Source organism: Lolium perenne, chromosome 7, assembly GCF_019359855.2.
Source record: "Lolium perenne isolate Kyuss_39 chromosome 7, Kyuss_2.0, whole genome shotgun sequence".
Classification (NCBI taxonomy): Eukaryota; Viridiplantae; Streptophyta; class Magnoliopsida; order Poales; family Poaceae; genus Lolium; species Lolium perenne.
The window spans coordinates 91,000,925-91,016,049 of NC_067250.2; the positions used below are offsets into that span (position 1 = coordinate 91,000,925).

At 46.7% G+C, this 15,125-nt stretch overlaps 1 protein-coding gene across 1 annotated transcript; it reads left to right on the forward strand.

The window, feature by feature from the left end:
* The first annotated feature begins 12,718 nt into the window (after positions 1-12,718).
* Positions 12,719-15,125, forward strand: LOC127316687 (desmethyl-deoxy-podophyllotoxin synthase). Its single transcript, XM_051347139.1, has 2 exons — positions 12,719-13,658; positions 14,323-15,125. Exons 1-2 carry the CDS (start codon positions 12,750-12,752, stop codon positions 14,950-14,952), a joined length of 1,539 nt encoding a protein of 512 aa, XP_051203099.1. The 5' UTR covers positions 12,719-12,749; the 3' UTR covers positions 14,953-15,125.

The following is a 15,125-nucleotide window of genomic DNA, read 5'->3' on the forward strand; positions in this document are numbered from 1 at the left end:
AAAGCCTACAAGAGGAGGCTCTCGTTGCTGCGGTAGACGATCACTTGCCGCTTTCAAATGCGCGTAGAAGATCTTGACGGTGCCACAATCGGGCAGCACCTCCGTACTCGGTCACACGTTTGGTGTTGATGACGACGTCCTTCTCCCTGCTCCAGCGGGCAGCGGAAGTAGTAGATCCTCCTCGGAATCCCGGCAGCACGACGGCGTGGTGGCGGTGTCGATGGAGAACTCCGGCAGGGCTTCGCCTAAGCGTATGCGGGAATTGTATGTGGAGGAGGGGCGCTAGGGTTTGGGGAGAGGGGTGCCTTGGGCGCCGGCCATGAAGGGGGCAGCCAAGGTTGGAGGCAAGAGTGGCCGGCCACCCTTCCCTTGTCCCTCATTATATAGGTGGAAGCCCCAAGAGTTGTAGTCCAAGTCTTCGAATAAGACCCCAACACCAAAACTTCCCAAAGGTGGGAAACCTACTCAAGGGGGGAGTCCTACTCAAGGTGGGACTCCCACCTTTCCTTGAGGTGGGGCTGGCCGGCCACCAAGGTGGAGCCCACCTGGGACTCCTCCCCTTTAGGGTTTGGCCGGCCATGCTAGTGGAGTCCCTCCGGGACTCCACCTTCCATAGTGCCTTTCTTCCGGACTTTTCTAGAACCTTCTAGAACCTGCCATAAATGCACCGGATCATTTCCAAACTTGGAATATGACTTCCTATATATGAATCTTATTCTCCGGACCATTCCGGAACTCCTCGTGATGTCCTGGATCCCATCCAAAACTCCGAACAAAACTTTGAACTCCATTCCATATTCCATATCTACTTAAACGACATCAAACCTTAAGTGTGTCACCCTACGGTTCGCGAACTATGTAGACATGGTTGAGACTTCTCTCCGACCAATAACCAATAGCGGGATCTGGAGATCCATAATGGCTCCCACATATTCAACGATGACTTAGTGATTGAATGAACCATTCACATACGATACCAATTCCCTTTGTCTCGCGATATTTTACTTGTCCGAGGTTTGATCATCGGTATCACTCTATACCTTGTTCAACCTCGTCTCCTGACAAGTACTCTTTACTCATACCGTGGTATGTGGTCTCTTATGAACTTATTCATATGCTTGCAAGACATTAGACGACATTCCACCGAGAGGGCCCAGAGTATATCTATCCGTCATCGGGATGGACAAATCCCACTGTTGATCCATATGCCTCAACTCATACTTTCCGGATACTTAATCCCACCTTTATAACCACCCATTTACGCAGTGGCGTTTGATGTAATCAAAGTACCTTTCCGGTATAAGTGATTTACATGATCTCATGGTCGAAAGGACTAGGTAACTATGTATCAAAAGCTTATAGCAAATAACTTAATGGCGTGATCTTATGCTACGCTTAATTGGGTGTGTCCATTACATCATTCATATAATGACATAACCTTGTTATTGATAACATCCAATGTTCATGATCACGAAACCATGATCATCTATTAATCAACAAGCTAGTTATACAAGAGGCTTACTAGGGAATCTTTGTTGTTCACATAACACACATGTATCAATGTTTCGGTTAATACAATTATAGCATGGTATGTAAACATTATCATAAACACAAAGATATATTATAATAACCATTTTATTATTGCCTCTTGGGCATATCTCCAACAGAAGGTGTGTGTGTTGAGTGCTAACTTGCTTCTCTTTGGCATGCACATAAGGTGCTCGATGAAATGTCTGAGAGAGTGATGCCGCTTGATTTTACACACAACAAAAATGAGATGAGGTGCCGGAGCGACACTTAAGCTTTCTCCTCTTTCTTTCCTCCTCGATCAAGGTTAAGCAACAACTTTACCCTTTCATTTGTACGGTGCTAATTTCCACTATTTATAAATATTATGATGTTTTGTAATAGTTTATTGATAAACTTAATTAATTATTTGATGTAGATGAACCGGCAGCAATGGATGTACGTTGACCGACGTCTACCCGAGTTCAGATCGGGCCTGGAAGAATTTATCTGTGTGGCTCAGGAAAACCCACAGGCGGATGGTTTTATGTGGTGTCCATGTGTTGATTGCCATAACTTGAAGCAATACCCTGAATGGCAAGTCATTCACTCCCACCTGCTTTGGAAAGGTTTCATGCCCAGCTATAATTGTTGGACCAAGCATGGAGAAAGAGGGGTTATGATGGAAGACGACGAAGAAGAAGAAGAGGATGATGATATGTACCCTAACTACGGTGATACTGCAACAGGGCATGATGAAGATGAAGATGCAGGAGGAGGTGATCAAGATGAAGAGGCATCAGATGAGCCCGTTGATGATGATCTTCGTCAGGCAATCGCTGATGCACACAGAGATGCAGAAACAGAAAACGAGAAGAGAAAGTTAAAGGGCATGTTAGATGATCACAAAAAGAAGTTATACCCAAATTCCAAAGATGGCAACACAAAGCTCGGTGTCACCCTGGAGTTGCTGCAATGGAAGGCAGAGGCTGGTATATGTGACAAGCCATTTGAGAAGTTACTGAAAATAATGAAGAGGAGGTTTCCAAAGAATAACGAATTGCCTGACAGTACGTACGAAGCAAAGAAGGTTCTCTGCCCTCTAGGATTAGAGGTGCTGAAGATACATGCATGCATTAATGACTGCATCCTCTACCGCGCTGAGTATGAAAATTTGGAAAAATGTCCGGTATGCACTGCACTTCGGTATAAGATCAAGCGAGATGACCCTGGTGATGTTGAGGGCGAGCCCCCTAGGAAGAGGGTTCCTGCCAAGGTTATGTGGTATGCTCCTATAATACCACGGTTGAAACGTCTATTCAGAAATAAAGAGCATGCCAGGTTGTTGCGATGGCACAAAGAAGACCGTAAGAAAGATGAGATGCTGAGACACCCCGCTGATGGGTCGCAGTGGAGGACAATCGATAGAGAGTTCCCGGATTTTGCAGATGACGCGAGGAACTTAAGGTTTAGCCTAAGTACAGATGGAATGAATCCTTTTGGGGAGCAGAGCTGCAGTCATAGCACTTGGCCTGTAACTCTATGTATCTATAACCTTCCGCCTTGGTTGTGCATGAAGCGGAAGTTCATTATGATGCCAGTGCTCATCCAAGGCCCAAAGCAACCCGGCAACGACATTGATGTGTACCTACAGCCATTATTTGAAGAACTCTTACAATTGTGGAGCAAACCAGGTGTACATGCATGGGATGAGTACAAACAGGAGTCATTTAACCTACGAGCGTTGCTTTTCGTGACCATCAATGATTGGCCTGCTCTTAGTAACCTTTCAGGACAGACAAACAAGGGATACAATGCATGCACGCACTGTTTAGATGAGACCGAAGGTGCCTATTTGCATAAATGTAAGAAGGTTGTGTACCTGGGGCATCGTCGATTTCTTCCAAAGAGGCACCCCGTCAGAAAGAAAGGCAATCATTTCGGAGGTGAGGCAGATCGCCGGGTAAAGCCTGAACTCCGTACCGGTGATGCTTTACTTGATATGGTCAAGGACATAAAAGTAATCTTTGGAAAGGGTCCTGGCGGTCAATCTGTTCCGAATGACGTCGTTACCGGACACGCACCCATGTGGAAGAAGAAATCTATATTTTGGGATCTACCCTATTGGAAAGTCCTAGAGGTCCGCTCTTCAATCGACGTGACGCACGTGACGAAGAATCTTTGCGTGAACCTGCTAGGCTTCTTAGGCGTGTATGGGAAGACAAAAGATACACCAGAAGCACGGGAGGACCAGTATCGTATGAAAGTCCCAAAAGACAAGCAAGAACAGAATTACAAGGATACAGGGAGTCGCTTAAGTCCTCTTACCAAAGCAGAGAAGGATATCTTTTTTGAAGTCCTTTACAGTATCAAGGTGCCGTCTGGATTCTCATCAAATATAAAGGGAATTATAAATATGGCGGAGAAAAAATTCCAAAACCTGAAGTCGCATGACTGCCACATTATTATGACGCAGTTGCTTCCGGTTGCACTGAGGGGGCTTCTGCCGGAAAATGTTCGAATACCCATTGTGAAGCTATGTGCATTCCTTAATGCGATACCTCAGAAGGTAATCGATCCAGCTAGTCTTCCAAGGTTACAGAAGGATGTGGTGCAATGTCTTGTTAGCTTTGAGTTGGTGTTTCCACCATCTTTCTTCAATATTATGACACATCTCCTGGTTCACCTTGTCGAAGAGATTGCCATCCTCGGTCCTGTCTTTCTACACAATATGTTCCCCTTCGAGAGGTTCATGGGGGTCTTAAAGAAATATGTTCATAACCGTGCTAGGCCAGAAGGAAGCATCTCCAAGGGCTACGGAACAGAGGAGGTCATCGAGTTCTGTGTTGACTTTATTCCTGACCTTAAGTCGATTGGTGTTCCTGAATCGCGACATGAGGGGCGACTAAGTGGAAAAGGCATGCTAGGAAGGAAATCAATGATATGTAGGGACGGCATTTCTTTCACTCAAGCACACTACACAGTTCTACAAAGTTCCACCTTGGTGGCCCCGTATATCACTGATCACAAGAATATTGCACGCTCCGAACATCCGGGGCAATCTGAAGACTGGATTACGCATAAACATATGCATACATTCGGCGGTTGGCTCCGAGAACATCTCATTAATAACAACGATATTGTAGATCAGTTGTACATGTTGGCCGGGTCACCATCTTCGACTATAGTGACTTTCCAGGGGTACGAGATAAATGGAAATACCTTCTACACGTTCGCCCAAGATAAAAAGAGCACCAACCAAAACAGTGGTTTCCGCATTGATGCAACAAACACTAGCAGTGGGAAAAAGGACACATATTATGGTTACATAGAGGAGATATGGGAACTTGACTATGGACCTTCTTTTAAGGTCCCTTTATTTCGGTGCAAATGGTTCAAGCTGGATGGAAAAGGAGTAAAGGTAGACCAGCTGTACGGAATGACAACAGTGGATCTCAACAATCTTGGTTACAGAGACGAACCATTCGTCCTAGCCAATGATGTGGCTCAGGTTTTCTATGTGAAGGACATGTCCTCTAGACCGAAGAAAAGAAAACATAAGGAAACGAGCTCATCCGATGAGCCAAAGCGTCACATAGTTCTTTCAGGGAAAAGAACCATCGTGGGAGTCGAGGACAAGACAGACATGTCAGAAGATTATAATAAGTTTGCTGAAATTCCGCCCTTCACAGTGAACATTGATCCAACCATCGCGTTAAATGCTGAAGATACTCCATGGTTACGGTTGAAGCGATCATAATGTATTAATTATTATCCTGTACCTTGAGTTCATATTGTGAAGCGTTTGTTGTGATATGTATCAGTAACATTGGTCGTTTGAACTAAATGCAATTATCCAAGTTTATTATTTTTCTAGATACACATGTTTGGAAATTATCCTCAGCTACTGGTTGTTGGGTGTATACTAGCAGCTTCCGAGCGGGACTTGCGGGAAGAGTTACTCGGGCAAAGCTTCCGAAGATGTCTAAGACGGCCGGCCATCTAAGACATCTTCGAGAAGCTTCGCCGGAGAGGCTCTTTCCTTCGAGAATTAAGCTCCCGGCCGGAAGCCCTCTTTACCCTGAGCTACTGGTTGTTGGGTGTATATACTAGAAGCTTCCGAGCGGGACTTGCGGGAAGAGTTACTCGGGCAAAGCTTCCGAAGATGTCTAAGACGGCCGGCCATCTAAGACATCTTCGAGAAGCTTCGCCGGAGAGGCTCTTTCCTTCAAGAATTAAGCTCCCGGCCGGAAGCCCTCTTTACCCTGAGCTACTGGTCGTTGGGTGTATATACTAGAAGCTTCCGAGCGGGACTTGCAGGAAGAGTTACTCGGGCGAAGCTTCCGAAGATGTCTAAGACGGCCAGCCATCTAAGACATCTTCGAGAAACTTCGCCGGAGAGGCTCTTTCCTTCTTGGTCGTTGCCTCTCAGGCTGCTCTCGCTACTCTCCCCGGAGGGGGCTATATATAGCAATGTGCCTCCAGATAATCCCCCCCCCCCCAGATGAGGCCACACTAGATAAGGCAAACACCAGATAAGCCTCCCCCAGATTTAGCCCCCCATCTTTAGCACCGGTTCCAGCCAGGAACCGGGATAAAATGTATATAAAATAATCCACCATCTTTAGCACCGGTTCAAGCCAGGAACCGGGATAAAAGGGGTGTATAATCTAATCCACCATCTGCAACACCGATTCAAGCCAGGAACCGGGATAAAAGGGGTATATAATCTAATCCACCATCTTTAGCACCGGTTCAAGCCAGGAACCGTGATACGAGGGGTATATAAAATAAAGACAACGACTTTATTGAAATTTAACAAGATACGTTAACTAAACTTAAACTAAAACAACGACAACAACTTTATTGAAATTTAACATTAACTAAATTTAAACTAAAATAACAACTTCTACTAGTTCTTCCGCGCATCCGCTGCTGCCCTCCTAGCTGCCGCCTCCTGCCGCAGCTCCACCTCACGATGACGCTTATACATCTCCTCACTATCCAGATCCGCCACACGCGGCCGCTTATGCAGCTCCTGGAGACTCTGCCTCTCAAATGCTTCTATGGTAGCCGCTAGCGCCGCCTACTCCCACTCCTCTATCTCTGCAAGCTGCGGGTCCACCTCATCCTCTGTTTCCCTTCTTGCTGCCGCCTCCTGCCGCTGCAGCCCCTCCCACTCCTCTATCTCCGCGAGCTACGGGTCCACCTCCACCGGCGGCGGTTGCGGATTTGGGGGCATTGTGCAATGGGCTAGGGTTTGGTGATGAGTGAAATGGGAGAGACGGGGGCATACTATTTTTAAAGGGCGTGTAGGCGGGAAATCTCCGCGCTGCGCGTCGTGGCGGGATAATATCCCACGCGGCGCGTCGTGGCGGGAAAATATCCCGCGCGGCGTCGTGGCGGGAAAATATCCCGCGCGACGTCTTGGCGGGAAAATATCCCGCACTGCGCGTCGTGGCGGGAACATATCCCGCGCGGCGTCGTGGCGGGAACCGCTCGGCGTCGTGGCGGAAACCGCGCAGCGTCGTGGCGGAAACAGCGAAAAAAGGCGGGAAGAAGCAAAAAAGACAGCGAAAAATTGGACCTTTTGCACCGGTTCGTGGCTGGAACCGGTGCAAAAGACTCTTTTGCACCGGTTCCAGCCAGGAACCGGTGCAAAAGGTCCATCTATTTGTTCCCCGCACGCACCCCTTCTTCTCCATTCGCGCGAGGACCAAATTACAGGGGAGGTGCTGCCCAATTTTTCGCCGCCGCCGGCCTCTCCTCCGCGCCCGCGCTGCCGGCCTCTCCTCCGCGCCCGCGCCGCCACGATCCCGGCCCGCGCGCGCCCGCGCCGCCCCCGCCAGCCTGCGCAGCCACCGCCCGCACCACAGCAGAGGACGAGCACGTTCGCCGTTACATGTATGCGTTAGACACCATGTATAGGACCGGATGGTCAGTTATGCAGGGATCTCATGTTAGCTATGCTCCCGTTGTTGTTCCGTGGCTTTGGGGGTACACCCAGCGCGGCTCAGGACCCGGTCGGCGCGTTATAGGACCCGGTCGGCGCGGTTGAGTGGTTGTAGTAGTGATTGATGTATTAGGGTTAAATAAACATGAACCCGATCTATGTATGCATGTAACTGCACTATCTGCTTTCAGCACTATATTATCGATCCTTAGTTAAGAACTATATATGTATTGAGCATTATCCTTAATTAGTACCTATATATATGTATAACTCTAATATTTTGATCATGTATTGAGCATTATTCTTAATTACTTGTAAGTCTTTGCAGAAACTTGTAAGTCTTTGCAGAAACTAGCTTCGTTGTGTTTATAGCATTAGAATAACTTGTAAGTCTTTGCAGAAACTATGGAAAGAGACCTAGAACAAGAATACCTTGTCGAGGAGATTATCCGTGATGATGACGATATCACCTCTATTTACCTAAACCAATCCGGCGAGGGAGACGAGCGAACCCGAAGATGGCTCCGATGAGGAAGATGAGCAAGACCACCGTGGAGACGGCTCCGGTGAGGGAGAAGGTGACGACTGCGAGGGAGAAGCTCACGGCGCCGAGGTGTATATATATTAATTAACCAAGCCTACAGATTTGTGCATATACATATATTAACGTTGTTTCTTCTTTTAGACCTCCCAATCAACACACTCTACTGGCAGAACTAAACGAGGCGCGGCCAGAAAGATGGAAGAGCATGAAAGGTGCATCATCACGGAAATCGGTATAGACGGCGAACCGATTTCTCCCAAGCATCACGCAAAAAAGTTTGTAAGTCAATGCGGAGTTATTATTAGGGACACCATCCCGATCACCACTCAAGAATGGAAGAAACCTGCAAAGGCGGACGAAGGAGTTACTTACGTCTATACGAGATCCAAAAATCTGATGTTTAGGAAACTCATGGTAAATTTCACATTTTCGGAGCCAGCTGACTCTGATAGTGAGAACAACTGGCCAGACCCTGAGGATCTCGAGCTGAATAGCATACAACGAAGAGTCAAGAAGTGGGCTCTTAAGAAGATGGCAATGCAGTTCAACGACTATAAGAAGAAATTGGACAACTTCTTTGTCAAGAAAAAGAAGACTCCAGATTTCAACGGCCCCTATGAGAAGATAAAAGACCACTGGGAGGCATTTGTGAAGTACAAGACATCGGAGAGGGCAAAGACAAGGTCAGACGCCAACAAGAAAAATGCTGCTAATAAGATGTACTTCCATACCATGGGGCGAGGAGGCTACAAGGCTGGCAGACCTAAGTGGGAGAAATGGGAGAATGACCTAATTGGAAAGGGGATCCAGCCAGAGGTACGGAAATGGAACCAACGGTCAAGGGATTGGTTTTACGCGCATGGGGGCACGTTGGACGCACAAGGGTTCTGCATATATACACAAAGACATCGGGAAAACCCACTTCCCATCGAAGCCTTTAGAAATGTTGCAAAGGAAGTTGAAGAGGGGAAGTTTCGTCCCGAAAGAGAGAAGGACCAGCTCACACGCGCCCTTGTGAATCCTGAACACCCAGGACGAACACGAACCATACCAGGTGGCAAGTCGTGGTGTATTGGGTTTCCTGCAGAAACGAAGAAATATCCCGATAGAAGCCGTCAGAGGCAAAAGGATGTGGTTCAAGAACGCGTTGCTAAGCTAGAGGAGCAAGTGAGGATGATAATGTCAGGCTCAGTCACAGTCACCCAACCTCAACCTAATCCGCAGATAGAAGAAGTTGCATTCGATGCTACCGGCCAGGGATCTCAGCGGAAAAGCAGCGTGGCTTCCACGGAGCTTCCTGGTGATGATGCAGATGTGGATCCGCAGATGGCTCCTCCCTCCCCTGTGGATCCGCAGATGCCTCCTGATCTCTACCCTGTGGACTTTATCACAGAGTCGACACCTTGTGAGCTACATTTCCAAACGATGGGCTACTTAACGCTCAAGGCGGCGATCGGCTATGTCTTACCGCCAGTACCTGATCAAAGATACCACTTCAATCCGGTTCCACCTGGATACGTTGTTGCCGGGGTGGATCAAGTTATGGATGGGTATGGGCCGCTGAGGCTTGACCACCCTGCCGGTGAAGGGGATTTGCTAGAGCTGGGAGAAGCGAAGAACACTACAGTTCTATGGTGAAAGGAATTCATTGTGATTCCGGGTTGGAAGGCGCCAACAAGGTCTCCACCGAGCCAGCATTCTCCACCGATGCAGCCGTCTCCAGTGCGTGAGCCTTCCCCGCCGGCGCGTGAGCCATCTCCGCCGCCGCGTGAGCCTTCCCCGCCGGCGCGTGAGCCATCTCCGCCGCTGCGTGAGCCTTCTCCGCCGCCCAAGTCTAAGAGAAAAATTAGGCGGACCGCTACGACACAGCTGAGTCGTAACAAATCACCAAAACGCAAACAAGAGCCCCTCCCAAGAGTGCCTAAGGTTGCTCCCAAGAGACCTTATGACTATACAGTTGAGGAAAATGCCAAGATCGTAGCTGAACAGCACAAGCAACAAATGTTGAAACTGAAAAAGCCCCAGCTTGAGCCGGAGCCAGCTATATATCTGGAAAAGAAGTTGAAACTGCTGAAGAACCTTCATCAACCTGAGCCAAGTATTTCATCGAACTATGACCGGTCTATTCGCAAGTCAAATGTGTTAGCAAGAGAGTGGTGGGAAAAAAGTAAGGTAAAAGGGAAACCAGTTCCCCAGCTTGGAGCCCAGAAAAACTCGTGCCCCCCGCTCCAAGTGTATCCCGATGTCCTAGCGTGCCTTGATCCAACGATGGTAAAACTATACAAAGATGAGGCAGATGCGGCCGGTATGAGTATTCCTGAGTACTTAAGCCGCATCGAAATCATGTTCACGGACCCTGTCCAATTAGCATACCATTACACGTACGGGAAACCTCTTATCAGAGCTGCGGAGTTGCCTAATCTATCAACACAGCTGCGAAGATTACATAATTGGTACTTGGATGCATGTAAGGACGGTCAGAACTGGATCATGGTGGCAATAAGAGATGAGCACTACGGGCGAACTGACGTGATGAACATCGAATTTTGTGAATTATTTCAGTTATTCAACCAAGACGCCCTCGACAAATCTCTGCTGAGTGCATACTGTCTGTAAGTATTATTTATGTAATTAAGTCTCTACCGCGGCTCGTCCATTATTGCATGCATATAACCATACTCTCACTGTATTATGCAGAATGAAGATTCGCGAATGCCGCAAGGGGCAAATCTATGATCTTGGGTTCGTTGACCCATATACCGTGAATGGGTATACTGTCGACAACTCTCCCAAGGACACGGAGAATAACTTGGTATATGTCTTAAGGAAAAACTCATACAAAAGGGCAATACTATTTCCTTACAACTTCGCGTGAGTGTTACTGTCTTCACACATTAAATCTTTTTCGCTTACTCCATGTGTTAAGTGTAATTGATGAGTTATGCATATATATATATGTGTGTGTCCGCAGGTTTCACTATATCCTGCTAGTCATTGAACCCGACACCGGGATAGTAGAAGTCATGGACTCGAAGAGTAAACCCCTTGAGGCGTGGGGGGACATGGCTGATATCCTCCACAAGGCTTGGAAACGGTTCACCAACAAAGCTCCGGGTTTAAAGAATAAAGAACTTCGAATAAAACATGTACCGGTAAGTACTACTGGCTAGGCCGCGCATCTCTTTGATTCTAGTTTCAATACCATTATTATCATCCTTGATTATATATATATTATTTTGATTGAACTTTGTTCTCGTAAAGTGCTTGAGGCAAGAGGACGGGAATAATTTATGCGGGTTCTACGTTTGCGAGTTCATCCGCCAGAATACCCACCATGTGAGGGACATTTTGGAACAACTTGATGTAAGTAAACAACATTCATGGCTTTATTATATCACCTTGTGTTTCATTCACATACACACATATATATATATATTGACCACCGTACCTTCTTCAAATTATTAGATCGAACGGTTGCGGAACGGTCTTCTAGCAACTGAGCATGTACGAGCAATTCAAGAAGAACTGACGGGATTCTTACTTGAGCAAGTCATAGCTCCAGACGGAGAACACTATGTGGCCGACATCCAATATCAAAGTTATATATATATATATATATATATATATATGCATGAACGTGTGTCACTTTGATCGATATATGTAATATAATGGTTTCCTATATATATATATTTGAATTTCTGCATTAATATTATACCGTGTTTCGAATGGGGCAGAGTCTCTGCCGCGGCAGCGTTTTAGTGCAATTCCCTGCCGCGGCAGGGAATTGCACTAAAACGCTGCCGCGGCACAACCCTTTTGCACCGGTTCGTACGAATCGGTGCAAAAGCTCCCCCGCCGAGCGCCCCACAGCCGGCCACGTGGTCACCCCTTTAGCACCGGTTCGTAAGTGAACCGGTGCAAAAAGGGGGGGGGGGGGGGCCTTTTGCACTGGATGGTTTGCACCGGTTGGCCATCCGGTGCATATGGCCATTACCAACCGGTGCAAAAGGCCCTGTTTCCACTAGTGACTGTTTATATGTTAATTGATCGGAAAAATTATATGTGCGATGATTAATAAGTAAATCACTGAGACTTTTATAAATTTTGGAATGTTTCATCCTTATAGATAATATATGAATAAATGTCTTCAAATAATTACGGTAGACTGTTTGACATAAAAAGACATGGTTCACGTCAAATGCTCATCCTGGCAATCCCAGATCTATATATCTAGTTTATATCTTCAATAAATATGGATGCCACTATTCTATACCTTGGCAGTTCTTTCTTGAGTCTTAAAAACTACTGATCAAGTATAGGTTATTGCGAACCTGAAGTACTCCAAGTACGATCACCTCGCGTAAATTTTCAGCGAGTACAAACTTCACCGCGATGGAAGCTGGTCTCTGCTGGCTGCGAATCGCTGCGCCATTTGGTCTTGCGGGAATCTGCAGCGTTTGAAAAATCTGGTACCATACCTAAAAAATCTTTTAGTTCGGATTTTATTTGTATATTTTAATCTCTCAATGCATCGCCATCAGGACTATACGTGTCTCTACCATAACTTAGTCAGCTCATGGTGCAGGCCACTACTTGATAATTTTATAGTCTTTTGGTGTGGTGTGTCAGGCTTATGGCTCTTAGGCCATCGCTCCATGCAGCAGATAGTACTTCACAGCAAGTCTATAAAAGGAGCTAGTAGTGTGGTAGTGGTCGACACAAGGCAAATCGAATAAACTGCCCGCAATGGAGGTTTCATTATCCTTTTGTTTCGTTGTCCTGTCAACGCTACTAGCCATTTGGTTGTTGAAGCTCTTCGTCTCCGGCGGAAACACCAAACCAAAAAAGTCTCTGAAGCCTCCTGGGCCATGGACTCTCCCGATCATCGGCAGTCTCCACCACCTCATCAGCACCCTCCCACACCACAAGATTAGAGAGCTGTCTCGCCGTCACGGGCCTGTGATGTCCATCAAGCTCGGGGAAGTGCCCGTAGTCGTTGTCTCCAGTGCCGAGGCGGCCGAGCTGGTGCTCAAGACAAACGATCCCTTGTTCGGGAGCCGGCCGAGCAGCCCGACAATGGAAATCGCCACCCGTGGCGGAAAGGGCATCGTCTTGGCCCCTTACGGCGAGCGGTGGCGCCAAGTCCGCAAAGTCTGCACCGTGGAGCTCCTCAGCGCCAAGCAGGTGAAGCGCATGGAGGGTATCCGGACTAAGGAGTTGGGAAACCTCCTACGTTTCATCACTGAATCCAGTAGGGATGGTGCCACCATCAACGTTAGCGACAAGGTAGCTTCACTTACCAACCATCTGGTCACAGTTGGGGTTTTTGGCGGCAAGTTCACACGGCAGGATGAGTACTTGCACGAGTTGGACAAAACCATGGAACTTATTAGCGGCTTCGCCCTCCTCGACCTGTTCCCGTCCTGGTGGCTGCTTCGCTGGATCAGCAACAGCGAGCGCCATGTAAGGAGGAGCTGTCGCCGTCTCGAAGGCATGGTGGCCGACATTGTCAACGAGCGCAAGGCAGTGCGAGCTGCCAGCTACAGTGCCCGCAGCACCGACGACGAGGACCTGCTGGATGTACTGCTCAGGTTGCAGGAGGAGGACTCACTGGCATTCACTCTAACCACAGAGATTATAGGCGCTGTCTTGTCGGTGAGTATTTTTATTTCTATTTACTAATGTGAATTCCTCACGAAAATGGTGGTTAATTAGATCTACTTCCTCGCATCCATAATACTCATTAGTAAATAGGATACTGTTGTAATCAATATAAATACATTAATTGTAACAACATCTTATATTATGGGACGTTTGGAGTAATTGTTAATCCTTGTCGCGATGCCATGATCACTTCAAGGTTAGATAGATGTATTAACTCTTAATTTTTTAATCTCTGCATGGAATAGCAGAAAATTTTGCATCCTAGGCTCCACACGAAACACAAAGTTGCCAGATTCATCAATTGGGACTCTTTGGTTAGGCTTATTACTGGTTTTATTTTTCATTTTTGGCTTATAAGCCACAAAAGCATCTAACTAGGTACTTTTGACTTTAGCTTCTAGCTTTCGACTAGATGTTTCTATATGATGAAATAGGAAAAAAGATAAAATCAAAATGACCTATTTAGATGCTTTTGTGACTTATAAGACTTTTGGTTGTAACTTCCTCTCCCACTCCCTCAATGCTGGCTTCCTAGAAAAAACAAAACAAATAGTTAAATACATATAATATATTTATGCTTTTGTTCTCTTTAAACGTTATATTTTCTACTTCCTTGTATTTGATTATGGGTGTATACCACTACCATCATCTCTAGGACATATTTGGCGCTGCCACCCATACCACATCGTCTGTTTTGGAGTGGACTATGTCGGAGCTAGTCAACCATCCCGAAGCTATGTCAAGGGCACAATTAGAGGTCCGTAAGGTCCTAGGCGAAGGTCGATCAGTTATTAACAATTTTGACCTTGCTGAACTCCCCTTCATTCGCATGGTTATCAAAGAGACTCTGAGGATGCATCCACCCGCCCCTCTACTCCCCCGCCTCACGAGGGAGGATTCCAAAATTATGGGTTATGACCTGCTTGAAGGCACCAACGTATGCATTAATGTCTTCGCAATTTCAAGAGATCCAAAGTATTGGGAAAATCCTGAAGAATTTAAACCCGAGAGGTTTGAGAATAGCAACAAAGATTACTATGGAACACATTTTGACTTCACTCCCTTCGGGGCTGGACGGCGCCAGTGCCCTGGGATCCAGTTCAGCTCATCAGTCATGGAGGTTATACTAGCCAACTTGCTATATCACTTTGATTGGATGCTCCCCGATGGAGCTTCGATTGACATGTCCGAGAAATTTGGGTTGGCTGTGGGCAAAAAGCATGCCCTGAAACTTAAAGCAATTCCATACGTGGTTAAAAGTCATGCAGCTGAAGCGACCCAGTAAACTTGAATATCTACATGGCAAATGTATGATGACACATGTCCAAGTCCAGCGCATGATCATATTAATGCGCTTTACCTTTATGTTTTCTCATGGACCTTTGTTGGCTTTTTTTCAGTTTATTCAAATTTTTTAGGCCCATCTATATTTTGAAATATTATGGTGTTGTAACGCTA